The 27,744-nt window shown below is 46.2% G+C and overlaps 1 protein-coding gene, 1 long non-coding RNA gene and 1 pseudogene across 5 annotated transcripts in view; 2 read left to right on the top strand and 1 right to left on the bottom strand.

Moving 5' to 3' along the window:
- Window positions 1–120: 120 nt before the first annotated feature.
- On the bottom strand, window positions 121–23,452 carry LOC142761783 (uncharacterized). The gene is made up of 3 exons (XR_012887824.1): window positions 23,134–23,452; window positions 305–379; window positions 121–244 (listed from the first exon to the last, which is right to left on the bottom strand). It is a non-coding gene; the product is annotated as an uncharacterized LOC142761783 (long non-coding RNA).
- LOC119182101 (uncharacterized) lies at window positions 5,682–7,838 on the top strand (annotated as a pseudogene).
- Window positions 23,453–23,927: 475 nt separating the features above from the next.
- The window catches only part of LOC119175777 (DNA topoisomerase 2), a 44,865-nt gene continuing 41,048 nt past the window's right edge, over window positions 23,928–27,744 (top strand). Inside the window, exons 1-2 of one of the 4 annotated variants that reach the window (XM_075876274.1) lie at window positions 23,928–24,242; window positions 24,346–24,744. In XM_075876274.1, the coding sequence (XP_075732389.1) occupies window positions 24,361–24,744 (384 nt within the window). In that variant the 5' untranslated portion in view covers window positions 23,928–24,242; window positions 24,346–24,360. Of the gene's footprint in view, window positions 24,243–24,288; window positions 24,745–27,744 lie in introns of all 4 variants that reach the window. The other 3 variants (XM_075876273.1, XM_075876271.1, XM_075876272.1) reach the window with 3 other exon arrangements.

Below are 27,744 nucleotides of genomic sequence, written 5' to 3'. Positions count from 1 at the left end.
AAACATTTACTGAAATAAAGTGAATTAGAATCGAAGAAATAAGAATATATCTGTGTGAACTTTGCTACAACCCATACTTTGGTGCCGTTGTTGTTAAATAGTGTACTATAAGTTGTATTCCTACCTACGTTATTACCTCCCTTGTTGTGATCTCGGTTGGATGCCGTTTTTGCTGCATGATGGCTTTTTTATAACCTAGTGCTCTCCAGTGATCCTTAGTGCTTTGATAAGTTTCAACCATGGCCTGTAATAGAACAACCACGGTTTGTCAGAAAGCTCACATGGTTGGTGCAATAGGCATCACCTCCAACTGGTCTGTTATGTGGGCATTCTTCTTCACAAGCACGTCTGTGGAGGGAACTGCACAAACCCACTTGTCCTGGATCCAAACATTAGAGTGAAAAGATTATATATATTTATAATTACTGGGCATACACTCAACACTTGGAACATGCACAAGCAACACTAAAGAATTCCAATATGGAGGACAACATGTGAAATAACAAATACCTACATAATTAAATCGTCCACACGGTCTCACAGATTCCACTTAAACTATAACTCAGCATTTTAAGTATGCCTGATATAGTTTGTGTTTGATTTCTAACATCAGATAATCAACTTGCATTGTGTGGCGAACCTTCTTATGTTTAGGATCATTAATTAGACTATATGCTTATTTCTGTTGTTATTGTGCAATGTCAGAAATTGCACTAGTCATATGTTATAATACTACGACGTTCAGCGGCCTGCGTGCCAAACTGCAATCGGGATCAGTGGCCTCTTCAAGCTGCACAGCCTTAGCCTCTGCTCCCACTCCTGTAAAACCACAGAGCAAATAAACTTCAAACACTTAACGATCAATGCGCAGGTTGGACGTACCGAAACCACAGTTTTTTGCATCACTGAGGATTCCTCGCCCCGAGACGCAGCAGGCTGATCTACGCAATCTGCAAGCTCAAGTTTCGCTCGCTCTGATGAAACACTACTGTCGCTGCACGTACTCGGCGATGACTTCCAGGGCAGTTCGTGCGTCGTTGTTTGCATTAATGAGCTGTTCTTCAAGCACTCGCTAAGCCACGTGCACTTCACAATTTTCGCAGCTGTAGGCAAGTTTACTGTATCCAATATTTTGAAGAAACGGTCTCTTTCCAACGACTCCGACACGACTATGTGCGTGGCCTGTTTTTCGTCGCCCACAACTGTGGCCCCGAGCTCAACCACTTTGCTCTTGTAGAGTTGCACCCGTGGGCCTCCAATACCTGTAGGCACAATAAATATGCGCGCTCCTGAAAACATTGTATTGATGTGTCAACCCGGTCAGGCACATTGACGGGCGTTCACGAACAGTGACATCACCCCGCCAAATTTTAGCTGTTTCAACCCCGGCTGTTCTCAAATGACAGCTATTGTAACATAATTATCTACGTCACGACGCCACACTCAAAACGTTTAAACGAGAAACCACAAAAGAATACGCTAAAACCTCCACACAACAGCCGCGCTAGTACACAAGCGACTGTAGCCGCGCGCGACATACTTGTATCACGTGATCATGTACTCAGTACCTAGGGCAGAGCCTAGGGACCTAAGGCACCTAGGAAACTATGAATGAAATAATTTCAGTCAGTTTCAGTGAAGGGGACGGTTATCGAATTAGGTGTGGAGGGGTCAAAGGTAGGATATTGATGGTCGAATAGCGTCAGTATTATTCTGGTATCAGTGCTTCTTATTTCATCGTGTCCGTCTTCGGTAAATGTTCATAATCGCTCTCGCATGAGAGATAGTCGATCCCTTTTGCACCACTCAATGATAGAGCTGTAACAGAACGATCAATGTTTGAATAACCGCCGACCGCGCAAAGTGAGCATGGTACAGTCCGCCTAAACATATGATACAGTAACTGGTTGATACCCACCTAAACATACATGTGGCGAGTGCCTGCGCGCTAGCGATACGTTTATGCCGACAATGAATAGGAAAGTTAAAGCCTTGTTCAGCGCATATAGTTTTGAAATCTCTTTATTTAGGAAAATACTCTCCCTTCCACTCGGACGCGCGTTTCCCTCCTCGGTTCTCCTCGCACACGCAGCCCCCGCGTCTCAGCCACTCAAATGAGCACAATAATACTAATAAAAAAAATCCACGCATCTCCACGAATCAAGTGAGCGAAGCCAGTGGGGTACGATCATTATCTCGCATGTTTCGACTACGCCAGTGACACTATAGGGGGGGGGGGGGGGTGACACGGGTGGGCTGAAGCCTCCTCCAGAATTCTCGCCTGCCCCCTTCGTTCGCCCCCCTCCCCCCACACCCCAAAAGCAAGCGTTGTCAAAACACAACGCGTAAGCTTTGCGCCTCCCTGTCACGCGCCCCTGAAGAAACGGAATTGTCGTTTTTGACCCCCCCCCCCCCCGCCTCAGAAAAAAAAGATCCTTGCGCAAACAAGTTCCACACATAAGGTCAGTTCACACTGAGGCAAATAATTACACATATGAAACAAGCTAGCTAAATATTACACATGTCCTTTAGCGTGAAGGCGACACCACGTAGGTCAATAGTTTCATAAAATATTTGATTCTTCAAGAAACTTCTTGAAGGCGACAAGTGCTGTTTTTTGAAATGTGCAGTTGGCCATGGACCTAGTATTTCCATCACTGTGAAAGGCCACCTATATATAAAAGTTGCAAACTTGCTCGTAATACTTTTTAATGTGTCTCATATTTTGGGCCCTCCAGAAGCAGCTGACGTACATTTTGGTCAAGGTGTACGCAGGAGCAGTCTGTACTAGGTAAACGTTTTATCCTGTGCAGGAAATGTCGCATAAATGCTGTACGAAGCCGTGGGCGGTGGACCAATGTTTCAAATCTCCTGTTTACTTTTTAACTCCAATGGAATGCTTAGCTTTATGCAAGGGTCTATTAAATATAATTTTGAACTTTTAGATTTTTTGTCGAACCATTTGAATTTGGTGACGCTACAGGTTATCTGTCTAAGGAGTAGACGCATTTCTGTGCGTGAAATTGGCAGCAAAATTCTTCCTTCGTTATTGTGGGCCCTATTTGCCGCGGCGTCGGCTGCAGTGTTTTCTGGAATATTGTAGTGACCTGGTATTCATTGAAATGTGATCTCGTGGTTCATTTCTCTTGCTTATGCGATTTCTTTTAAGGTCTCATACAATAGGGAAGCGTTTAGAAAGAGTTTTCTATCACTTTGCAGCGACGCTAGAGCAGCCTGCGAATCCCTAAAAATGACCCATTTTTGTGCCTCTTTTCCGGATGTTATGACGCGTAACGTGGATAACAACAATTGTATCTGACGATGCTAGCTCTTGTGCACTTAGAGCCGTACTCTTACTAGACCAACATAACGGCGAAAGGCATCCGGTCGCTTTTGCATCAAGTGCTCTCACCACTGCAGAGCATAAATACAGCCTAATTGTGAAGCAAGTTCTGGCTGTTGCGTGGGCTGTCCAAAGATTCGAGGAGTTATTGTGGGGCCTCAAGTTTATCATCGAGACCAATAACAAACCATTTGCCAAGCTGCTTGGTTCAGCTGACCTCGACGTCATGCCTACAAGGGTACAACGTTTCCGGATACGACTGATTCCACACCAGTTCTCTACCAGATATGTACCAGGCTAATTCCTAGCCACGACGGACACTCTGTCCAGGGACCGTCAAGTCTCACCCAGTTTCAGCAAACAACGTGGAAGTATCCCAGGTACTTGCGGCTCTCCCTTCGACTTTGGCAGCACGTCTGGATAACTTCAAAGCCCAGCAGACTTTGGATAGATACCTACCCTAACAGAATACTCTACTAGCCCAGACATGATTGGTTACCCCTGTAGCATGGCTGAGTCACTCCGACGTCACCAGCTATTCCTTTAAAATCACGTGACCGGCTACGTCACCATTCTTGCCTATATCTACTTCGTTTCAACGACAATAAACGTTGTTCATCACCCGACTGCAGGCCCGCTTACATGGTGGCAGCGGTGCCTAGCTGAAATGGCCACGCCGCCAGCGATTTTTCCGTCAACAATCTTGGCGCCGCCAAAGCCGCTGGACACATCGCGCAACACCTGGCTTGCATGGAAAACTTGGAAGAGTGAGTTCGCGCTATTTTCCACTGCTACCCAGTTGACGAAGCAAGCGAAAGAAGTGCAAGCAGCCACGTTGCTAGTGATTATTGGCGAAGAGGCAAGGAAGGTATACAACACCTTCACGTTTGAGGCTGAAGAGGACAAAAATAACGTAGACGTCTTAATTGCCAAGTTTGCAGAGTTCTACAAGCCAGAAACAAACTTGACCTATCATGAATTTTTATTTGGGTTTAGAAACCAAAGGGAAGGGGAACCTTTCAATGAGTGGCTGACGAAGCTACGAATGTTAGCCACAAACTGTGAATTTGGGGTAATGGAAGATCGGATGCTGCGCAGTCGTATTATTCTGGGTATTCGTGACAAGAACCGGCAGCAGAAACTGATTGCGGAAAACCCTTCATTCAAGAAGACTATCGATATCTGTCGCACGCAAGAGCAAGGAAAACAGCAGTTTCGTGAAATCAGTGAAGCCGCGGAGACAGCGCAGGACACGGCAGTTAACGCTGTCGCAAAGAAAGGGGATGCCTGCGGCAGCTGCGGCTATCGCGCACACCGCGGCGAAAGATGCCCCGCCACCGGTAGAACATGCAATAAGTGCGGAGGATTGAACCACTTTGCCCGAGCATGCAAATCGGCAACGCCTTCGCGAACCGTTCCTTGCAAGAAGAAAGAACTACGGGAATGATGCGCAGAAGACGACATTTTTTTTTCTGCAAACATTAACGGTGAGCACGGTCAACACAGACCACTGGAACGCGACGGTGGACATTGAAGGCCAACCAATAATTTGCAAATTAGACACGGGGGTTATTGTTGCGTCATTTCAAGAAGGAACGTTGCAAAGCTACCGGATCTACCAGAGCAGGCTTGCCGAGTCGCGCTAACAGCATTTTTCGGCCACAAGGCAACCGCGCAAGCAAAAGTGCACCTGCAGCTTTCAGCCAATGAGAGGGTGATCCACGAAACATTCTAGATCATAGAGCAAAGTGTACCAGTGACTCTGAGTGGTTCAGCAGCCGAACGCCTTGAATTTATCCGCCGGGTACAACACATTGACGTCGATCAACTTTACCAGCCAGCCCAACCTTTCGCAGATGTCTTCACAGGACTGGGTGTGCTCAAGGACTACGAGTACGAAATAAAACTCAAGCCCGGCGCCGTGGGTGTCGTCGTACCAGCTCGAAGGGTGCCCGTGGCCCTGGAGGACAAGACTAGAGCGGAAGTTTAGCGTATGGGGGATCAGGGCGTCATAACAAAGGTAACTGAGCCTACAGAATGGTCCAGCCATATGGTTACCGTTGTTAAAGGAGACAAAGTTCGAATTTGCCTTGATCCAACATCGCTCAATCAAGCCATACTCCGTGAAAACTATCCCATGCCAACGTTAGAGGATGTCGCTCCTAGGCTTGCCGGAGCAAGATTCTTTTCTCCGCTTGATGCAGTTTCAGGGTTTTGGCAAATTCGGCTTAGCGAGTCGAGCTCCAAACTTTGCACCATGAGCACTCCATATGGTCGCTATCGGTTCCTTCGCATGCCGATCGGAATAGCTTTGGCCCCAGAAATATTCCAAGCAGCAATGCACCGCGTTTTGGAAGGGTTGTCCTGTGTGGCAGTTGTGATGGATGACGTATTAGTATGGGCAAAACTAAAGAAGAGCACGACTGCAACCTAAAACTTGTGTTATCCTGGTGTCAACAGCACAACCTCCGACTTAACCCCAAGAAGAGTGCGTCGCTGCAGCCGGAGGTCCGGCATCTGGGACACATACTCACTACAGAAGGCCTACGCCTTGATCCGGAGAGGGTACAAGACATACTTGGAATACCGGAACCGAAGAACAAGAAAGAACTGCAGGTATTTGTTGGTACGATGAATTTCGTGCAGCGATTCATTCCCAACATGTCACTGGTTACCGCTCCGCTTCGAACAGTGTTGCGTAAAGACATTGCATGGGTTTGGACGGAGACGCAGCAAAAGAGTTTGGAGACCTTGCGTCAATCCTTGACGAAAGCACCCATTTTGGTTTCTTCAACCCTAAAAAGCCTTTCATTCTCTCGGTTGACGCAAGCCAATTAGGAGTCGGCGCAGTTCTCATGCAAGACGGCCACCCCATCGCTTTTTCGTCCCGGTCACTCACAGAGGCGCAACAAAACTATGCACAAATTGAGAAGGAAATGTTTGCGATAGTGCATGGTTGCACGAAGTTCCATGACTATGTTTTTGGTCAGGCAGAAGTGATTGTAGAGACCGACCACAGGCCTTTAGTACCAATATTTAACAAGCCGCTGCATCAGTGTCCCCTTCGCTTGCAACGCATGAGGCTGACCTTGCAGCGCTATCCGATCAAGCTGGTTTATAAGCCAGGCAAAGATCTTTTTCTTGCTGATGCTTTGTCGCGTTTTCCGAGCACAGTGAGCATGTGTGAGGAAACTGCGCAGTTTCAAGTAAATGTGCTAGAATTTGTTTCAGCCTCGAAACCCCGTCTAAAAAGTATTCTCGCAGCAACAAACAGCGATACCGTTCTCTAAAAGCCGCGGGAATATGCGCTAACCAGTTGGCCTGACAAGAAGCACGAGGTTCCAGAAGCCATCCGCCCATACTGGTCTTATCAGGAGGAGATACACGCACAAGACGGCCTTCTATTTCGCAGCAACAAGGTGATCATACCAAGTTCGATGAAAGCAGAAATATTGGCTATTTTGCACGTCGCACACCCCGGAGCCGATAAGATGAAGGCGCGGGCACGAAGCGTCATGCTCTGGCCCTGCCTGGCAAGCGACATAGAGCAATTTTGCCGAAACTGCAAAATGAGTCAGAAGCATCTACTCCGAAACGCAAAGATGCCGCTTTTGAGCCATGAGGTTCCAAACTTGCCCTGGAAAGCTGTAAGAATGGACCTATTCTTTTACGGGGGCCGATAGTTTGCTATTATTGTCGATTTCTATTCTTTCTTTTTGAAATAAGGGAATTTCGCCATACGACTGCTAATCAGCTGAAGTCTTGGTGCGTAGAACTTTTTTCGGTTCATGGATTACCGCTTGAACTGTGCAGCGACAATGGGCCGCCATTTAACAGCACAGAATTCAAAGACTTTTTATATGGGCTCGGCATTACCCACGTAACGTCAAGCCCATATAATCCGCGCTCAAATGGTATGACAGAGAGGGCCGTGCAAGAAGCAAAAAAGCTAATAAAGAAGTGCTCTCTTAGAACACCCGATTTCCACATGGCTCTGCTTGAATGGCGTAATACACCGCGAGATTCTGTTTTGAAATCCCCTGTGCAGAGACTGATGGGAAGACAGACGAGAACCCTGCTGCCCGTACCCTCAAGCCACCTGGTGCCGGAAACTGTGCCCAACCGAGCCGTCCATAACCGTCTCCAGGAAATCCGCCAACGCCAGAGGATCTACCACAATCGCCGATCCAGGCACCTGCCACCTCTATCACCTGGCCAGAGGGTGACTACATACGATACCCATGAAAAGACTTGGACACCTGCGGTCGTTCTAAGGCCAGCTGAGACGCCGCGCTCCGTGGTGGTGAAGACGGAAGAGGGCCAGGAAATTAGACGCACACGCGAGCATCTGCGAGACGCACCTACACATCCCGAAGAAAGACCTCGTGACGGGTCCGAACTACTAGACGACGCCCAGCCCTCTCAAGAGCTACGGAGAAGCACAAGGCCACGCCGGGAGCCCTGCCGCTACCCATAACCAGAAAGACCTGTGTAATTATTTGCTTCCCTAAGAAAAGAGAGATGTAGCATGGCGGAGTCACTCCGACATCACCAGCCATTTCTTTGAAATAACGTGACCTGTTACGTCACCATTCTTGCCTCTATCTACTTCGTTTCAACGACAATAAACGTTGTTCATCACCTGACTGCAGGCCCGCTTACAACCCCTTAACATGTTTACCTTTTGGGAATATCGTAGAAAGTTCTCTGTCTCTGAAGGCTGGTTAGTGATGGGTGAAAGGCTTATGGTACCAAATGTTTTGTGCAAGAACATGCTGGAATGACTGCACGATGACCATCAAGGCATCAACCGGTGTTTGGCTTTAGCCAGAAGTTGGCTCTGGTGGCCTGGCATCACTAGCCAATTCAAGACAGCCATATCCAACTGTCGACCTTGTGCTATTACTAGAATCTAGCCGGCTGAGCCTCTAATCAACACCAAGGCTCCCTCCTCACCTTGGGAGCAAGTCATCATATATTTATTCCATATGGATGCTCAAGATTTCTTGCTAGTAGTGGACTGCCACTCTAGATATCCGGAAGTAATTTCACTGCGATCCACGTGGGCTGATGCGGTCATCCTCGCAACGAAAAGCATTTTTGAACGACATGGCATTCCAGATACCGTGATCAGCGACAATGGGCCACAGTTTGCTTGTACAGCATTTCGGAACTTTGCCGAGGTATATAGATTACGGAACATTACAAGTAGCCCCATTATCCGCAATCTAACGGGGAGGTAGAGTGAATGGTTCATACTATTAAGGGCATATTAAAAAAACGATGCATCCCTTCTTAACCTTACTCGCTTACCTAACACCTCAGACATCTGCGGCTATAATCCAGCTGAGCTCCTGATGGTACGCTCCCTTCGAACGCGCATCCGAGTTCTGAGAAAGAAGCTCCAGCTGGACAGGCCGTCCACCAATGACTTTGAAGACAGGGACAAAAGACAACGACAAGCACAAGCCAGGAACTTCGATACTCACTATGCTGCAAAGCATCTCCGTGCCCTAAATGAAGGAGAAGAGGTGTGGCTGCAAGGTGCCAAAGTGTTGGCTACAGCTCTGAGTCCTGCTCAAAGACTACGTTCTTATGTGATCTGGACGCCCAACAGTCCTAGTCAGGAATCTTAGACATCTTGTCTTAAAGGGACACTGAAGAGGTTTTGCATTCGTGAATTTATTGCGAATTCGGTATCCGCTACCTCTCACAACATGTCTACGGATGTTTTTTTTTCGCGAGGTTCGAGTAAACAACAAATTTCTGCCATCTGTCGGCCATCGTGTGCATAGCCGCCACGTTAGAGGATCCGCGCGGCACAGTACTAGCCACCCGAGCAGTACGCGCAGGTCCGCATGTGTTTACGTATACGGAAGGCGTATCGACGTGAGGCGTGTATTGGCTGATAATCGCAATGCCGACGTATTTCTGCGTCACACAGATACGAACTCTGAATGCTGAAGGAAAAAAGGTAGAGAGAGAGAGAGAATAAAACATTTATTTGCGACCGAGGAAGGAATGTCGGTCAGTGAGTTCCTTAGTCAGGGATCCCATTGGCACGGGCTGCTGTCCTCGCTCGTCTCACGAGGGCCTCTTGGGTCTTCGTATCCGAGCCGGACAGAGTTGCCTCCCGCCTTACAGTGTTGTCCTGTGCTCTGGGTTGTAGAGGTGGATTGTGTGGGCATTCCCATACCTTGTGGTACAGGGTGGCTGTTTTAGTGACGCAGAACCTTTACTGTGGTGCGTATGTAACGGGATCCATCTTGGACAGTATGTATGGATTAGGGTAAGACAAGGTCTGCAGGCGACGCCACGCTACCTGAGATTCTTTACTGAGCTTTGGCTCCGGGGGCGGATGTTTCCGTCTTTCGAGTCTTTGATGTTCTAGAATACCTGTCCATGTTAGGAGCGGGTCCATACGCATAGGCAAGGGTGGGTGCAATATGCCGGGGTCGGAGGTCCAGAAGAGAAATTCTTGGGTCGAGGCATGGGCGAGCTCGTTGCCTCTAACTCCGCAGTGGCCGGATATCCATATCAGCTGTTTCCATTCGCCCTCTGAGCGTGAAGACGAGAGTTGTGTAAGAAGTCGATGCGCAACGGGGGCAATGTAGCCTTTACGAAAATTTCGCTAGGCTGCTTTTGAATGTGTGAGAACGAAAGTGGACCTTGGGTTTCGTAGGGCGAGGGCGATTCCTGCTTCTTCCATACTAGTTGTGTCTCTGTCCTGGGCTGATATACAATCAACCTGTTTTCCACAAATGAAGCTTGCTGTATATTTGCATTCACTGGTCCAGCTGCATCGACAAAGAAGGCGCCCTCAGTATCTGAGTAGGTGTCGTGAACTTTTGCCCGTGCCCGACGTCGATGTTCGTGGAACTGACGATGCATGTTGCCTGGAAGTGGTTTATGATGAAGTCCTGCTTCCATTCATGTGAGATATGTTGTTTTCCCCTTCTCTCAATGGGGGAAAAAGGTAAGCCGCAACCTTTTTCCCCCTCCCTTTTTTTTCAAGCTGATGGCGTTTCTAGCGTGAGCTCTGGCCACTGTTCCCGAAATACGTGTTTGCGTTCTCCTTTCTAATTAAGTACGACATGCAATAGCATTTGTATTCGTGTTCCAAGGCAGTTTTTGTAACGGTTTCGCTAGCAGCCGTTTACCAAGTGAAGGTGACTCGTACGCTTTACGCAGAAGCCACCTTCATGCAACGGGCTTTATCGTGGCTTATTGCATGTGCCTGCATTTTGTTGCATGTATACCGAGCACGTCGAATGCTTGAAAAAACGGTCGCAGTCATGGGCAAGTCATCCCACTGAACGGCTGCTTGTAACACTCAAGAAGAGAGAACGGAACATCACGAAACAAATTAAGTACGCTTCAGTACCGTTGCTCCCTCCTCTTAATGAACCGATGACGCGCACTTGCTTCTAATTCAGTGTGTGCCGTTACCCAAACATAATAAACAAAACATATTCAACGAAATGTAGGCAAACGAAATTAGCTGCGATAAAGTTCTTTGCATGAAGGTGACTTCAGCGTGAAACGTATGAGTCACCTTCACTTGGTACCCGGTAGCGAAAACGTTGCAAAAACTGCCTTGCTTCAGCGTGTAGCAATATGTGGGAACACGAATACAAATGCCATTCCACGTCTTACTTGCATAGAAAGGAGAACGCGAACACGCATATCACGAGCAGTAGCCAGAGCTCATGCTGGGAACGCCATCAGCTTGAAAAAGAACAAAAAAAAAAACAAGGAACAAAGTTTACAGTTCACCTTTTTTCCTTTTTTTTCCTTCAGCATTTCGAGTTCCTCTCTGTGGGCTGCAAGAGACGCAGCAATACGCCGGCATTGCGATGATCAGCCAATACACGCATCACGTCGATGCGCCTTACGTATACGTCTACGTAAACACACGAGAACCTGTGCGTACTGCGCTGCGCAGAGCGTCTAACAGATTCGCCCGCGGGATTTCGTGCCGACCGGTTGTGCCCCCGCGATCTCCGACGACAACGCAGCTCTGGCCGACTGGCTCGTCCTACGCCATCTGCTGACGCCGACAAGAGCTCTGGCTGAGTGGTGCCCCATCCTCGGACTTCTGCGACCGTGTCCATATTTCCTATGTTTTTATTTCAGTATGTGGGTCTCTCTGTCTCTGCCCTATCTCTATCTCTATTCCCTTTTAATCATCTCTATCCTTTCAAACCCTCCTTATCCACCACATCTCTCGTGGGCCACTGTTGATGTGTCGCACTATGATGCAGACAGTTACGGGGCTCACTTTCTTCTCCTGTTCTCTCTTTTAAAGATTACCCCCCCTCTCTAACATGGCACACAACGGCCGACAGATGGCAGCGATTCTGAAAAATGGAAAGAACAGGTATCTGAACCTACAGAGATAAGACGCGGGCTTCAACAGGGATGTCCCATGTCCTCTTTGTTACGTAACTGCAGAGACTAGAAGCAAAATTAGAGGAGAGTCGACTCGGCTTCAGCCTCTCTTTTGCCAAACAAAGAAAACACATTGAACAGCCATTACCAGCAATGATGTATGCAGATGATACAGTATTAATAGCTGACAACAAGGAAGATATGCAGGGATTGATAGACATTTGTGGTAATGAAGAAGATAGGTTAAATTTGAAGTTTAGCAGGGAAAAATTGGTAATCATGATATTTAATGATAACGAAGGCAGTGAGTTTAAAATACAGGAAGTCATGCTAGATATAGAGGATAAATACAAACATTTGGGCGTATGGATAAACAACGGGGCTGAGGGAGCACGAAAGATACGTAATGCCTAATTGATTTGATATGTGGGGTTTAACGTCCCAAAACCACCATATGATTATGAGAGACGCCGTAGTGGAGGGCTCCGGAAATTTTGACCACCTGGGGTTCTTTAACGTGCACCCAAATCTGAGTACACGGGCCTACACCATTTCCGCCTCCATCGGAAATGCAGCCGCCGCAGCCGGGATTCGAACCCGCGACCTGCGGGTCAGCAGCCGAGTACCTTAGCCACTAGACCACCGCGGCGGGGCTACGTAATGCCTAAGGGTAATAGGAATGCAGCAGTGATAAAAGATAGAACACCGGGTAACTACAGTAGGTATGACGTTGTGAGAGAGATTAGGAAAGGTGTCGTGGTCTCGGGCTTGATGTTCGGCAATGCGCTAATGTGTATGAAATCAGACGATCAAGCAAGATTGGAAATTAAACAACGTGACATAGGTAGACTTGCTGTGGGAGCACACGGGAATACCCCAAATCAGGGGGTACAGGCTGACGTGGGAGGGACATCGTTCGAGTGCAGGGAAGCTAGCAGCAAGATCGAATTTGAGGAGCAATTGAGAAAAATGGGAGAGGAGCATAGGGGTAGGAAAGTTTTCAGCTACTTCTACATGAAGAATGTTAATACTAACTGGAGGAAGCGAACTCGAAAATTGTCTCGCAAGTATTTAGACAACAGCAAAATAGCAATCCTAAAGGAAACATCGGTTAAGAAGAAGGTGAAGAAAACAGAGAGAGACAGGTGGAAGATTGGAATGCTTACGAAAACATCAATGGAGACCTACAGAACTTTAAAGCGGGAAATTTACAAAGAAAATATCTACGATAATTCTCGGGGTAGTTCTCTGCTGTCTGAGGCCAGAACCGGAGTATCGTGGGTCAAGACGTACCAAGTCAAATACGAAGGCATAGACACGTCATGTAGTGCGTCAGGAGAGGAGGAGGAAACGGCTGAACATTTGATAATGTTCTGTGAAGGGCTTCACTCTATAGTCAGTGGTGTAGTCAAGGTTGTGGGGGTTCAAACTTTCCCCGAAATTTTTCGTCGAACCCCCCCCCCCCCTGCTGCCATTTGCTCAACCTATTTATTTTTTTTCGTCACGTCGTGCTGAATTTACAATATCATTGCTCGGCGCTTTTACAATGAATAATGTTTGCATACAGAAAAACGTATGGCGGTGTTTCTCAAGGCTCAGCACTCTGTGAGATTTTGGGCATGAATCTCGGCCGCGAGTGTTCCAAGTTGGCTCGGTGACGGCATTAATGCTCAAGCGGTGGTCATACTTGTTCCCGCCGGAATAGATTTCGCCGAAGTTGATCACTACGATAATTTTCAATAGGCAGAAGTTCGTTTTAATGGAAACAGCCAGACACAGTTCCAAGGTCTATTAAGCCACGTCCAAGCATACTACAGTGTGACTTTTCGTTCGTGTGCTAACACGCACGAAGGTACACGCGCACGCGCGCGACAGAATATTCACTTTATACACCTAACTTGGCTTGTAGGCGAGTATACAATATATTTATATATATCTTTATTATGCTCTAACGTCTATAACACACTTCTAAGTGCTGTCCAGTGACGAAGGTGCAACACAGGCAAACGTGCAGGCTAATCACAGCCAAGCTTAGAGAGGCCTCCTAAAATACTCATCATGTAACTTAGGCGCATAAATAGAAAGGTGGTGGTCATAAACCTAAAACAGAGTAATGACAAATGCCCTGTGGGCAGCTGTAGTCAGCATAAGCTTTATTGTTCAGCACTGTGGCAAACAGCGCAAGAATAAGGAACACAAGGCGGAAAAAATATACGACAAATTATATATATCGATTCACTTCTTCTGTTTCTTTCTTTATGTTGACATGACCAGAAGGGCACACCGAGCAATTTCTGCAACTAGCAACATGACGCACGACAACAAATGTACAGAATGAAGAAACATGAGTGGGCATGCTATCGCGTAAAATTACGAGCAATATACATAGTAACCATGATTTTTTACAAGAAATGAAAGAAAATATGTGGAGGCAGTGTCTCAAGCAGCAAACAGACACATTACATAGCATAATACTGTTAATTATCTTTTTCATTTGACACGAAGATTATGCTGCGCATTACATGCCATAGTATATATGCCCCATATGTTACCCAAAATATGCGAGAATTTCCACATGCAAATTTGGGTTGTTGCATTGCCGTAGCCTTTCGTATCCGCAAACCACGTCTGCAAGTGAAAGGTGCCACTGAAAAGCAAGGAGGAGGCAACGGGAGAGAATGGATACACCCTGACATGCTGTCAAAGTGATTTTCAGCAATAACTTTCATACAGTTGAACTTGCTTCATTACAGCTGGGCGAAAAGTAGCACATACTGATTTTACCAAAACGATCTTTTTTACTACCCGCCAGGGTTCTCCAGATTTAGGTGCATGCTAAAGAATCAGAGTCGTAAAATTTCCGGAGTACCCACTTCGGCGTCTCTCGTAGTCATATCGTCGTTTTTGGATGTTAAACCCCTTCAATTGATCATTAACGACTATGTTTTATTGTTGTTCAGAACATCTCAATCCAATAATAACTTCAGCTAACTTCCATCTTTGATAAGGCTGGTGCCTATGGTTGATATCACGCACGCATTCAGTGGAGGCCGTCTACGTTCCCGATAAAGAACATAGGGAATGTCTTCTGGGTGGACTTGTATTTCACGATGGATGTTCAGAGAGCGATGCCAAACAATGTTTTATTTGTTGTCGTAGCTCCCAGGTACAACTTTAGGCGTCTCGGCGATGAAAAAAAAGTGTTCTTCAGCTGTTCTCACCAGCAGAGTTCTCAGAATCTTTAGAAGATGGTGCTCGTTTAAGAAGAATGCTTCTAGGCAATCGGCAACCGCTTGCATCGCAGACATGCTCAGTGTTTCTCGCTTCTCTCGCTTCCATTTCACAGCCCATACTGCTAACTCCCCTTCCAATGCTGAAGTTGAGATAATGTTCGAGTACACGTCAGTAAACTTCTCGGCAGTGGGAAGAGTGACAGGTTCGGGAATATTCTATGGCAGAAGCGAAGAAAGCATCTTCAAAGTGTGGCGATGCCTTTTAAGGCGCTCATTGAAGTGGTCAATTAAATAGTCTAGAAAAGGCCAGAAATACTGAAAGCATCAAGTGCTCTTCCGCGCCAGCCACTGCCACGCTACTTCGATGAAGCTGACTGCCTGTGACAAGCAGTATTCTCATTTTCGCCAGTTGTCAAGTGTGCACTGGGAGCAGCGTTGAACCTATGATTCATACAACGTTGATCCTCTGATTTCATACACATTAGCGTTGCTCAGAGGATCAACGTTGCTCAACATGCTCGGTGACCTTTCCCACATTTCAAGTGAGAGATATCGGCCGGAGCGAGCCAAGCTTCAGGGGTTTCCCCCCTTCGGGATCCATGATAGAACTTGAAAAACAGGTACAGACGAGCAACACAACGGCGTGAGGAAAAGGTGGCGAGGTTAGCACGAGATTTAAGCTTGGTTACGCTTGACTGATATGAATAATCTGAAAACATGAATCTTGCCGCGCGGTTTTGCACTGTTTCAAGTGTTTTAGTATTGTTACTCTGATTAGGGTCCCAAACAGCGCATGCGTACTCAAGTTTTGGTATGATTAGTGTCTGATAAGCGAGTAGTTTGACAGAAGTAGGAACTAGATGAAGGTGTCGGTGCAGACAGCCAAGAGCACGGTTTGCTTCGTTAGTAATGTGCGATATGTGAAGAGACCATGTTAAATCAGAACAAAAATGGACACCTAGATATTTTTCTTTAGTTAAACATGAAATTTGAGTGTTGATGAAGTATGCGGGAGATAGGTAATACTTTTGGCGATGAAAAGAGACTAGGGACGTTTTGTTTGAGTTAAGGAACATTAACCATTTTGCACCAGATTTCGATCTTATGAAGGTCAGATTGAAGTTCATGAACATCTGATGTGCTGTTAACTGGGTGATAAATGACACAATCATCGGCGAAAAGTCTGATGTTAGAGGAAATATTATTCGGCAAGTCGTTAATATATATGAGAAAAAGCAAATGTCCTAGAACCGTGTCTTGAGGCACACCTGAAATGACGGGGCGTAAAGAGGAAGAAAGATTATTAGCGTAAACGAACTGCTGGTGGTTAGTTAAAAAGTCACAAATCTAATGAAAACTAATGGATGAAGGTTCAGACAGGAAAGTTTTAGGAACAAACGTTTATGAGGAACTTTGTCAAAAGCTTTCTCAAAGTCTAAAAAGAGTGCATCTACAGGTATATATACATCAATGCTAGAGCTAACGTCGTTACTAAACAGAGCTAGTTGAGTTTCACATGAAACACCTTTCTGAAAGCCATGTTGGTTTTTATGAAAAAAATAAGGAGGTGCGAGAAACTTGACTATTTGGGAATAGATTACGTGTTCCATTATTTTAGAGCATACTTTTGTGAACGATATGGGACGATAGTTTTTGGGTGAGTGCGAGTTACCTTTCTTTGGGATTGGAATGACATTGCCTACCTCCCAGTCTTGGGGCACCACTCCAGATGAGAGTGATTGCTGACAAATGTTAGATAAAATCGCACTTGTTGCAAGTTCAGTGTTCTTCAATATTTTTATGTTAATGCCATCTATACCCATTGATAAAGCGAGCTTTAATGAGTTCATGATTTTGGAAATACCATTGACTTGAAATATAATTTTGGACATTGTCGGGTGGCATACAGAAAGGGCATTGGGAAGGTCACTGTCTGGTTCAATGGTGAATACAATACAGAAGGTTTCATTCAATACTTGCGCAGTATTGTGTTCGGGAATTGAAACATTTTGTTCGTCTCGTAGTGCAATGTTCGATGAAGGGGCAATAGATGATGGGTTAATTGTTTTCCAGAACTGCTTAGGATTTTTAGGAGCATATCAGGTAAGGTAGAAGACTAGAAAGAGCTGTATAATTCTGAATCTGTTGACGTAAAGATAAACGTCGGCTGCACGCTCTCAAACAACAAAAGACACCTTGACACAACGCTATCGTTTCAGGAAGCCGAGTGACGAAAGCTACAAACAAAAACGAGAAAATTCCGCGTTTTTTGCACGTATTCAATTCAAATGTTTTACCGCATATACGCAGTGACAAAGCTAGTGTTATCTTAGTAGGTATAGTTTGGTCACACGTGCACTTTTGATTGGGACCAAGTGAACATTTCTCATCAATGATTAGCTTGCCCTCGCAGATTGCGCAATATAATCTCTACGATTGGAGTACTTCATTGCTATCAAGTCACAGTGCAACTGAAAGTTTGCCTGAAAAATAACGTGTGCAAAATCGTGTTGCCAATGTGCAGCATATCTTACGAAAAATTACTTATTGCGTATCGCAGACATGCTTGGATGCCAGCAGTCAACTAAAAAAAATGTTGACTAAAAGCTACCACTGCGTCGGGGCTGCTTGACATGCAGAGTTTAACATAAAATCATCCCCATAAGCATGAAGTCACAAACATTGGCAGCAAAAAATTTGCTCAGCAAAGTAAGCAACACCGAAATGTTTTTATGCCTGTACAAAAACATGCTGCGTATACCTCTCATTTCTTGTTGTAAGCGGAACCCTCCTTGACCTGCGAAACGTGCTTCGCCCCGACGAGGATTACGCCATCTACGCTTAACAGAAATTAGTGATTAACGATGTCTTCTTCAATGGGGCGCTTCATAGCAATAATGCATTTTCGTAGATTAGTCCATTCAATACTGCGACGGGAGGCCGTTGCTCCAAACGGTCCCTGTACCTTTCGTTTACTGTGTTTAGAGTACTTCTTACAGTACTGCCCGCCTCCGTGGTCTAGTGGCGAAGGTACTCGGCTGCTCACTCGAAGGTATCAGGATCGAATCCCGGATGCAGCAGCTGTATTTTCGATGCAGGCGAAAATGCTATAGGCCCGTATGCTCAGATTTGGGTGAATGTTGAGGAACCCCAGGTGGTCGAAATTTCCGGAGCCCTCCGCTACGGCGTCTCTCATAATGAAATGGTGGTTTTGGGACGTTAAACCCCACATATCAATCAATCACATTCACAGTACTTTTACTTACTCTCGTCACAACCATACGCATGAGGAGAGGGGGAATCTCAGGACTTGATATACATGTACACCACCTGTTTAAAACTACCGCCGATAGTGACGTCACAGAAAAAAAAAGCTAATGCCTGTGCCCCCTTCCCCCATCGGGTCAATGTGAACCACCCCCCCCCCCCCCCCCCCCCGGAAAAAAATAATTTCTGGCTACGCTCCTGCAAGGAACATACACACACAACCACTCTAGAGCGAGTATGTGCCACCGGTGGCTACGTGCAATATCGGAGGAAATTAGAACTAAACTATTCTGGTGCAATTATCAGCGAAGCCCTGTGGCAAGAGCGACACTTGTCTGGCTTTTTTTTTTCTCTCGTGGTAGCATACCGACTCATCGCGTGCGCCTTGCCCGCTGCGAAGTACGATACTGACTGCATTAACACCGCGGCAATATGAGCTGTGAAATCCACGAACAGCTGACGTTTCTGCACGCTACCCGCGCCTAGCTCGGACCGTACCAACACGCGGCTCAAAGCGAGCGTCGATGCTGCTGTTTCTTATCGAATTTGATATCCATTGATAGGCGCATCATTTGTAACAGTTTACTACAGTGAAATTAACCAGTTTCCGACGCGGGTGAAGGTGGCTGGTTGGGACTCGTTTTTCTGTGCCGCTTCAGTCGTCGCCCTTCAAGCGACGACCGGCTCGAACATATACGGATGTATGTTCTCTCAGGGTTTATGCTTTCACAGTTTGTCATACCTACAGCAACTACCCGATTTCAACAGATAAACGCGGCATTGACTGCCGGCATTCACTGCCCAATGTCACCTAGAAGATTATAAGGCCTGCTCACTACCGCCATGACGTCACTCGCTTTGCCCGAGCGAGCGCGCGTACGGGAGGCTGTTTATCCATTGGCACCCAACGTTTTGCCACCATCGTCTCCCAGTAAAAGATAAAGTGTTTGCGCAGAGATTTACACGCTGAACAGCTTTATTCTGCATTTTGGGTCAAAAAGGGCGCTGGTTTAAGTGAAATATTGCGGTTGATTAATATGTGGCGTTTAACGTCCTAAAACCACCATATGATTATGAGAGACGCCGTAGTGTAGGGCTCCAGAAATTTCGACCACCTGGGGTTCTTTAACGTGCACCCGAATCTGAGCACACGGGCCTGCAACATTTCCGCCTCCATCAGAAATGCAGCCGCCGCTGCCGGGATTCGATGCCGTGACCTGCGGGTCAGTAGTCGAGTACCTTAGCCACTAGACCACCGCGGTGGGGCTGAATTATTGCGCTTCAAAGCATTTAGAGATTCACGTGCGAGTCATTTCTCAATCAGTCAAAGATTGTGCGCTATCAAAATGGTGGTCGACCTGTAAAAGCAAAATTTGATGGACGAACAAAGTGACGAAATAAACAAGATTACACACACACACACACACACACACACACACTTTCAGCAGTTTCATTTATACTATTTCGAACACATGTTTTCGTAGACACGTAATTGAGGAGAGTGTGTGTTGCTGCCCAAGTATGTCATTCAGCACAATGTCATGGTCATGACCATTGTAAGAGAAAACAAAATCTTTAGCTTATCAAAGAAAAATCTTCTGATCAACACAAGCAGTGTCGTTTGTTCTTTTGCTCTGGGGCACTCTCGCAGTGATGCGTAGTCGGTCATATAACTTGGGCCCTGGAAAAAAAACAACGTTAGTACTGGGTCTAATTATACCGTGTAGCCCCCGTGTTCACTTCCACTTCACTGCCGGTTCTTGTATTGGAATATTTTTGGTACTGGTTGTGAAATATTCTAGCTTGAAGTAGAAATAACAACTGAAAACCAATCAAGAAAGCTGTTTACCATTAGAGTAGACAGGCATCTAAATTTCAAGGATACATTATGCTAAGGTGCTGACCACAATAATACCGCAATAAAGCGGTATGAATACCGGCAACAAAATACTATGCACAAAACCACTGCGTTAAGTCATTCCTTCTATTTTTATCAACCAAATGAACGGAAGTAATACAAGTCTGCCGCACTTATCGCCAATAGTAAAATGTTTACCGACCATAAGGAAAAACGCCTGTTCTGAAATCGTACTGCCACGCGCGTTTATTATTTTAATGCCAGGGCTTACGCTAACAAGTCAGGAGCACACATGACACGTTTATTTATGAGCAAGAACGGAACATGATGGAGATGGCGCAATTGGTCCCAATTAGTAATAGGTAGTACGGACACACGTATGTACCTTCAGGTCACGAAGAAAATGATTGTCGACGTCAGCTTGACGAACGACACACAAAAATTTCGTTCTTCGGTTTCCCTCAGGAAACGAGAACGCTCACAACTTCGATCCCTTTGCCACGACAATTCGCCACGCAGCAAATCCCAACCGTTCGGATTTGCAGCCATACATATTGCGAATACCCAGTGCACAAAACGCATCACATATTCACGCTGCAGGTTATGGGCATAAAAAAAAGACGGTCTTCTAGAGTCGCCAACAAGCACACCAGCACGCCACGAAAACGTTAGTCGGACTTGCCAATTCATCTATGTCGAGCAACGAGAGCAAGCGTAGGCACGTCTGTGCCTCTATATTTCTGTACAGCGAAACACGCCGGTCACAACGGAGCGACGCCAGAGGCCGAGGTAGACACAGTGAGCAGGCCTGAAGTTGTCTAGATGGCATTGGCTGTCGTCTCGCCATGGTGGTCTAGTGGCTAAGGTACTCGGTTGCTGACCCATAGGTCGCGGGATGGAATTCCGGCTGCGGCGGCTGCATTTTCGATGGAGGCGGAAATGTTGTGGGCCCGTGTGGTCAGATTTGGGCGCACGTTAAAGAACCCCAGGTGGTCGAAATTTTCGGAGCCCTCCACTACGGCGTTTCTCATGATCATATGGTGGTTTTGGGACGTTAAGCCCCACATATCAATCGAGCATTGGCTGTCCTCTCCTCACTTTCCTGACAGTGACGTCATGAAGCTTCGACCAATCACTGTGGCGGTGAGATCGCAATGACGGCCGCAGTGCCTGTTGCTTGTTTTCGGCAAAATAAATATATTTGCGCCAGTTTATGCAAATTTTCGGCTTGGTTTTTGAGTTCGTGGCCCGAAATCACATGTCATGACGACAAAATCTCGTTCTTTATTAAAAGTGTTTCAGTGTTTCTTTAAGCGCCAGTTCCCCGTGTGCATTATGCACTCCCTCATTCGCTTCTTCGAGGAATACATCCAAGGCACCCTCGCCCGTACAACAGGCAAAAGACTGCATGGATGTTCATTAACGTACCGTCGAATCTCCAGGCCTGGTGTCGGATGCTGCAGATGACCACAGTCAGGATGTCTTAACTGCTTAATTGGTCAGTCAGCGACGGACAACGAGCTGCGTGAAAGTACACCAGTTCCGGGGTCTCCTTGTGCTCGGTATTCACGTTTTGGAAGACGTTTGAAGACTAATCGCAGACTGAGGCTCTGACCTTGTGACTGATTTGTGCATGTGTTTGCATGACTGTGGGGTTTTCTTAAACATAATACATTCCTGCTTCGGAAGGGGGCAATGTAGAGAGTGCGTATAAATGGTAACTGACTAGTCGCGCCCTCATGGTAATGTAAGGAGTTGAAGAGAATAAAGTGGGATTTTCGGAACGCGATTCTCGTGCGTACGGTGGCCTCTTGCGAAGTGCCGCGCTTGCACTTCCCAGCAGAGCGTTTTGACAGTCTCCTGGCTGCCTGATCAACAGTGAACTCCCGCATTCGGAAACATCAGCTCCATGTATATGGCACCAAATATTTGTTTCTTCTCCCTCAATATTTGACTTACTGTAAGAATCCACAGTGCTTCATTTCAGATTGTTAACGACGGCCACGCTGATAAATTGAGTTTCATCAGAATATTCAACATCTGAGAAAAACCTCATTTTTATGCTAAGTACGCATTGCTGCAGATAATACGCTCATCAGAATGTGACTATAATAAAAAAATTGGCCCCGTATCTGCATGTTTTACTGCAAATGTCGTCGAAAGACGATAGTCTTGCGTGTGGAGAGAGTGAACAAAGCGTTTATTTGATGTTCTGTGCGAGAAAATTGCTGAATTGTATTCTGGAAGTGCTGCGTTAGAGAGTCTCGATCCGTGCAGCGAAGGCGAGCGAGTGCATCGAGGCACGTTGAACACGAGCGCTATCTGGTAGTTATCTTCGAAAACGAAGGAAGGCGTGCGCGCGCACGGAGAAAGATGCGCGCCTGTCTTGATAAGGCGATCAGGTGTAGAATGCAAAGCGACGGGCAGGTGCCACCACCGTGTCGTCTTAGCAAAATGTTGGAAACACTAGCCTTTTTGATCGTCACGTTGCACTGTCAGCGCAGCGTGATAAACGCTACCGTCCTTAGAATTACTTATGTGTGATTGATTGATTGATATGTGATTGATTAATATATGGGGTTTAACGTCCCAAAACCACCATATGATTATGAGAGACGCCGTAGTGGAGGGCTCCGGAAATTTCGACCACCTGGTGTTCTTTAACGTGAACCCAAATCTGAGCACACAGGCCTACAACATTTCCGCCTCCATCAGAAATGCAGCCGCCGCTGCCGGGATTCAATGCCGCGACCTGCGGGTCAGCAGCCGAGTACCTTAGCCACTAGACCACCACGGCGGGGCTACCTATGTGTGCCTTTTCTAGTATAAAGCCACAGATACAAAATATTGACGTGTTGTAATTGTACGTCAGATATGCGCAATAATTACTTTTTAATTGGCAATTGCACAAGTATGAACGCTGAAGCTTGAGCAATATTGATGGGCGCTATATGCATGGGGTTGGCCGTTTGACCTACCGTTTGGTGCGTTTAGGAAAATCGTTACCATGCACAAACAGACAAATGTACAGACATACATACCGGAACTTTTGCGTCGAGGTACCCCAAGAACGACTGTCGTCTTTAAAACTCGCGTGTGCACAGACGCTACGGTGACGCCGAACAGACGACGCGACGCGCATGCTGAGCAGTGCTGCAAAAGTCCACAACATGGTCGTTGAGGCAGCATGTATATTTGAATTGACAAAAACCAGCTGAGGAAAATAGCTCGCTGTTAGTATACAAATGATGCATGCGTGATGGCCGAGTGGCCAACCGCATAACGCCACGGAACAAGTAATCGCGCTAGAGCACTTCAAAGACCGTGGTCATCGGTCCGGGTCCGGCTCAAGCCCGGCAATCGTTGAAGTTACCCGGCCCAGTGACTCAAAGCGAGAGCCCAAGCCCCGCCCCCCTCAAAAAAAAAAAAAAGAAATTACCAGCCCGGCCTGGCCTCACCCCCGATCGGACCCGACAGAGGCCTGAGCCAATAATCTAGGTGGCGCGGCTTTAACACAAGTGGTGTTGCCCAAAGCAAGGCGTTTTAGTAGCAAATATCTACGTTTTGTTTAAATTTAGGATTATTACTTCTACAAAAGGGCCTTCGCTTTTGTTGAGTCTGGTGGAGCACATGTCACCACTACGCCACAAAGGCTACGCTCGTAGCATGCATTCATCCATGCATGCCTGTTTTATCATCACTGTATCGATATCCCTGTTTTGTTTACTGCACATGGCCTATTCACGAGCTGTCACGTGTTCACGGACACGCTCAAAACGCAAGAAAGCCTCCGAATGCGCATGCTGTGCGTTTATCTCGCCTGGTAACAGTGATATGAAGGTTTATTTCTTTTTTTTTTTCAGTGGCATATTGGCAGTTGGGCACCAGCTGGCTTGCTAGGTGGGCGTCACTGTTCTTGGCTGGCTGCTAGCCCGAGCGCGCTGCAGTTTCTCTGTCTGCCAATAGGTTCACCGAATCAGTGTACAGGCAAATGCAAGTTTAGGAGTGAGCACCGCCTCTTCTTGCCGAGATTTGTCGCTAGTCATGGCACGGAAGACGGCAGCAGGACTTGCGGTGCACGTTCAACAGTGACTGAATTAGGTGCCACTGCTTGGGGTCCAACAAGAAAATACTCGAAAGTAACGTAAAGGTGAGCAGCCTTGAAGTGACAGACTTATGGGATCATTCGTTTAAAGTACTCGTGAATTTTTTTCCCCCAGCAGATTGTACAGGAACACAGGGCCGTGTTGCAGGCGCTAAGCAGCGGCATGTCTTCCGTCATCGACTTGGAAGAGGAAGACGTTGGTGAGCCGCCCGTTGCCTCTGCAGCGTCGGCGGGTGGACGTGGCAACGGCATGGGTGACATGGCGACAAGCACCCAAGCGTCCAAGGGCAAGAGGCTGTCGGTGGAACGCATCTACCAGAAGATGAGCCAGCTGGAGCACGTCCTGCTGCGCCCGGACACGTACGTCGGCTCTGTCGAGCCCGTCACGCAAAACATGTGGGTGTACGACCCCGAAGACGACGACGGCGGCGGTGGCATGAAGCACAGGAGCGTCACATTCGTGCCCGGCCTGTACAAGATATTCGACGAGATTCTGGTGAACGCGTCTGACAATAAACAGCGGGACAAGAACATGGACTGCATCAAGGTATGAAGAGGCACGCGTTCTGTTGGTGCAGTAACTTTGTCTGTGATATGCTTTGTCTTAAATAGCTTATAGGAGTCCTGAAACACTTTTTGAGCATGGTCAAAAACGATGCCAATCGAAAGTCGAGGCTCCAAATAGCACGCGAGCCAAACGCGCAGGACGCAGTGTGGAATTTATAAGAGAAATTTTCAAAGTATGCTAGAAATTATTCCTTCTAAACATGATGCCACATGTCCAAACGACTGCGCCGTATACCCGAATTCATGGCCATTTCCTTATTTGAGTGTCGTGAGCCGCATAGTTATCGACGCCGCTACGTGCCCACGAGCGCTCTTGATCACACTGAAGGAACACCGCGTGTTTGAAGAATAACAAAACAAAAAACAAAAGGCAGATTCCACGTACAGTGGGAACGCATGAGGAAGGTTCATATGTCACTTTGAAATCGGCAGGTGATTTTGAGCTATTCCGTACGCGATTTCGACGTCATGATTATCGTGTTTGCACCTGGCATTTGTTTGTCGTCCATTCACGTCACGTAATACCAAATTCGGTATATGTGAAGCTAGCGAAACGACCGCGAGCACCCCATGAGCGTGGCGTGTAGTCATGACTTACATGACATGCATATCATGATTTCCACGTGAGGGCCTGGCACGTATGTTTGCCATGCAGTCATGTCATACCGTACAAGTTTCACACTGTCATGTGAAGGAAACTACCGCAAGAGCAAGACCATAGCATGTAACTCATGATATTCATGATATACATGTCTCATGACATATTCATGTTATTACAAGTCAGTTATTCTCATCATACAGTCATGTTATGCCATACCCATTTTGGTATAGACCCTATCATTGAAACTGCCAGGAAAGGCAGAAGTCACAGGCGTATAGATATATAGATAGATAGATATAGATATAGATATAGATAGATATAGATATAGATAGATATAGATAGATAGACAGATATAGATAGATAGATATAGACAGATATAGATAGATATAGATAGACAGATAGATAGATATAGATAGATATAGATAGACAGATAGATATAGATATAGATAGATGGACAGATAGATAGATATAGATATAGATAGACAGATAGATAGATATAGATAGACAGATAGATATAGATAGATAGATATAGATATACAGATAGATAGATATAGATAGATATGGTAAAAGTCGCCAAAGTTCGCGAATAAAATCTTCGCATTTAAAGAAGTGCTCAAGCATAGCCGTATGAGCCGGGGTGCAAGGGGAGTGCGAGCTCCCACACTGAGAAAAGTTGAGGCAGAAAAGCTGAGCCCTGAGCCCCCTCTTCCCCCCCCCCTACTTTCGACAGTGGGCACTCTTGGCTGCACGCTGGGGAAACCAACAATTAAGGCGACGTTTCTCGTCACAACAGCAATCACTCAATCATGTTCTTACGGGAGAATCAAAAAGTTACGAGGCTATGTTGTAACATAGTGAAATTTCGCCAACATTTCCGCTGTGATGATTTTCCTTTTAGGCTCTTTATGGTGTGGGTCACCTTGCAATGCTTTCGCGTATTGTGCAGTAGTATTGCAGAGGAGGCAAGCGCTGAACAGGGGCCATATAATATTACGTGACTTGTTCATGCTTTTATTCCTATGTGACTTGTTAGGGCAGTTACGGATGGGAATGATCAAAATTTTTTAGGACCGGTTAAATCATTTGTTGCTTCCAGAAAGTAAATTTCTTCGAAAAGAATATATCATCACCACTGCTCTGTCGAAGCTGTTGAGAGCCGTTGAGTGTAACGAAGCGTTTCTGATGCTTAAGTTTTTGCGCACTGAAACGCCAAAAATTGTTTCCGCTTTAGTCTCTGATAAACCTGATCAGCCTTGTTTATGGTAACTTGGAGCCACAGCAAAAGCTTGCGAAGTGGCCCCGAATGAAGTAGTGGACTCGAACTCGGTAGGAATTAAGTACAGCTTTTAAGCTTGCCCCACAACTTGACCCACCAGACCGGGGAGAAGGTGTAAGACCGCGGTTTTTAGCACTACAGAGGCTCAGTTAAGAGTCGGGCTAGTTTGTTTTGACTCAACTTGAATAATCTTTTACAGCTCGAAATACATCTCGGACAACAAAGAAGCACACACGTGCAGCTTTGCTTATTTCTCTCTATTCCTCTTTCTCTCAGCAAGTATGAGCTCACAGAGATGTATACATGCACAAACTTCCATATACAACGTTATGCTGCAAGTGGATTTACTCATACTCATAATTCCTCTCGCCAGCTGCTACAAGTAGCCGCTGCTTATGCGATTGGCAGCTAGCCTACCTGCATGACATTTAAAGGGAGGTGTTATCTGGCGTCTTGACGTCATGATTTTGTGGCACACGGAAAACTTTCAATGCCGTAGAACCAATGGCAAACAATATGCCGTATCAACAATAGTTTATTCTCTTATTTTTTTACGTGGTCGTGCATAAGTAGTCATTACACGATCATCATTTTCGCCTCATTTGTGCCCCGCGTAACAAGGTGGTGCTGTGTGCATGACACTGTTAACACCAATCATATACAGCTGACGATCATTTCAAAAGGAAGCAACGAGTGATAGTTTAACGTTATATTCACCCACATTTTGTTCTATCAAAGAAAAAGTTTGTTAACAGCGTTTGTATTGATGTATTTATGCAGGTGGCTGGGGGCTCCTTAAAAAATGTTGGTACATATACTGTGAGTGTAAACAATAAATTACGCCCCTAACACCAGAAATAATACAACTTCAAAGAAAAGGGTTGAGAAGTAGGTAGTATGGTAACAGTAATATAACAATAAAAATAACATTGATTGCACGCTCCAGAAACAGTGTTCAGACTATTAGCAAACAAAGCAAATTCTAAAACACACGAGCCTGAGTATTTGCAAGAAAGTGTAATACTTATTATAAAAAAATATAACGGCAATCATTCGTTGGAAATTCATAGTTGATCCCCCCCCCCCCTTCCGTCACGGGAATC

Source organism: Rhipicephalus microplus, chromosome X, assembly GCF_043290135.1.
Source record: "Rhipicephalus microplus isolate Deutch F79 chromosome X, USDA_Rmic, whole genome shotgun sequence".
In the NCBI taxonomy this organism is placed as follows: Eukaryota; Metazoa; Arthropoda; class Arachnida; order Ixodida; family Ixodidae; genus Rhipicephalus; species Rhipicephalus microplus.
This window is presented reverse-complemented; position numbering and strand designations above follow the sequence as displayed.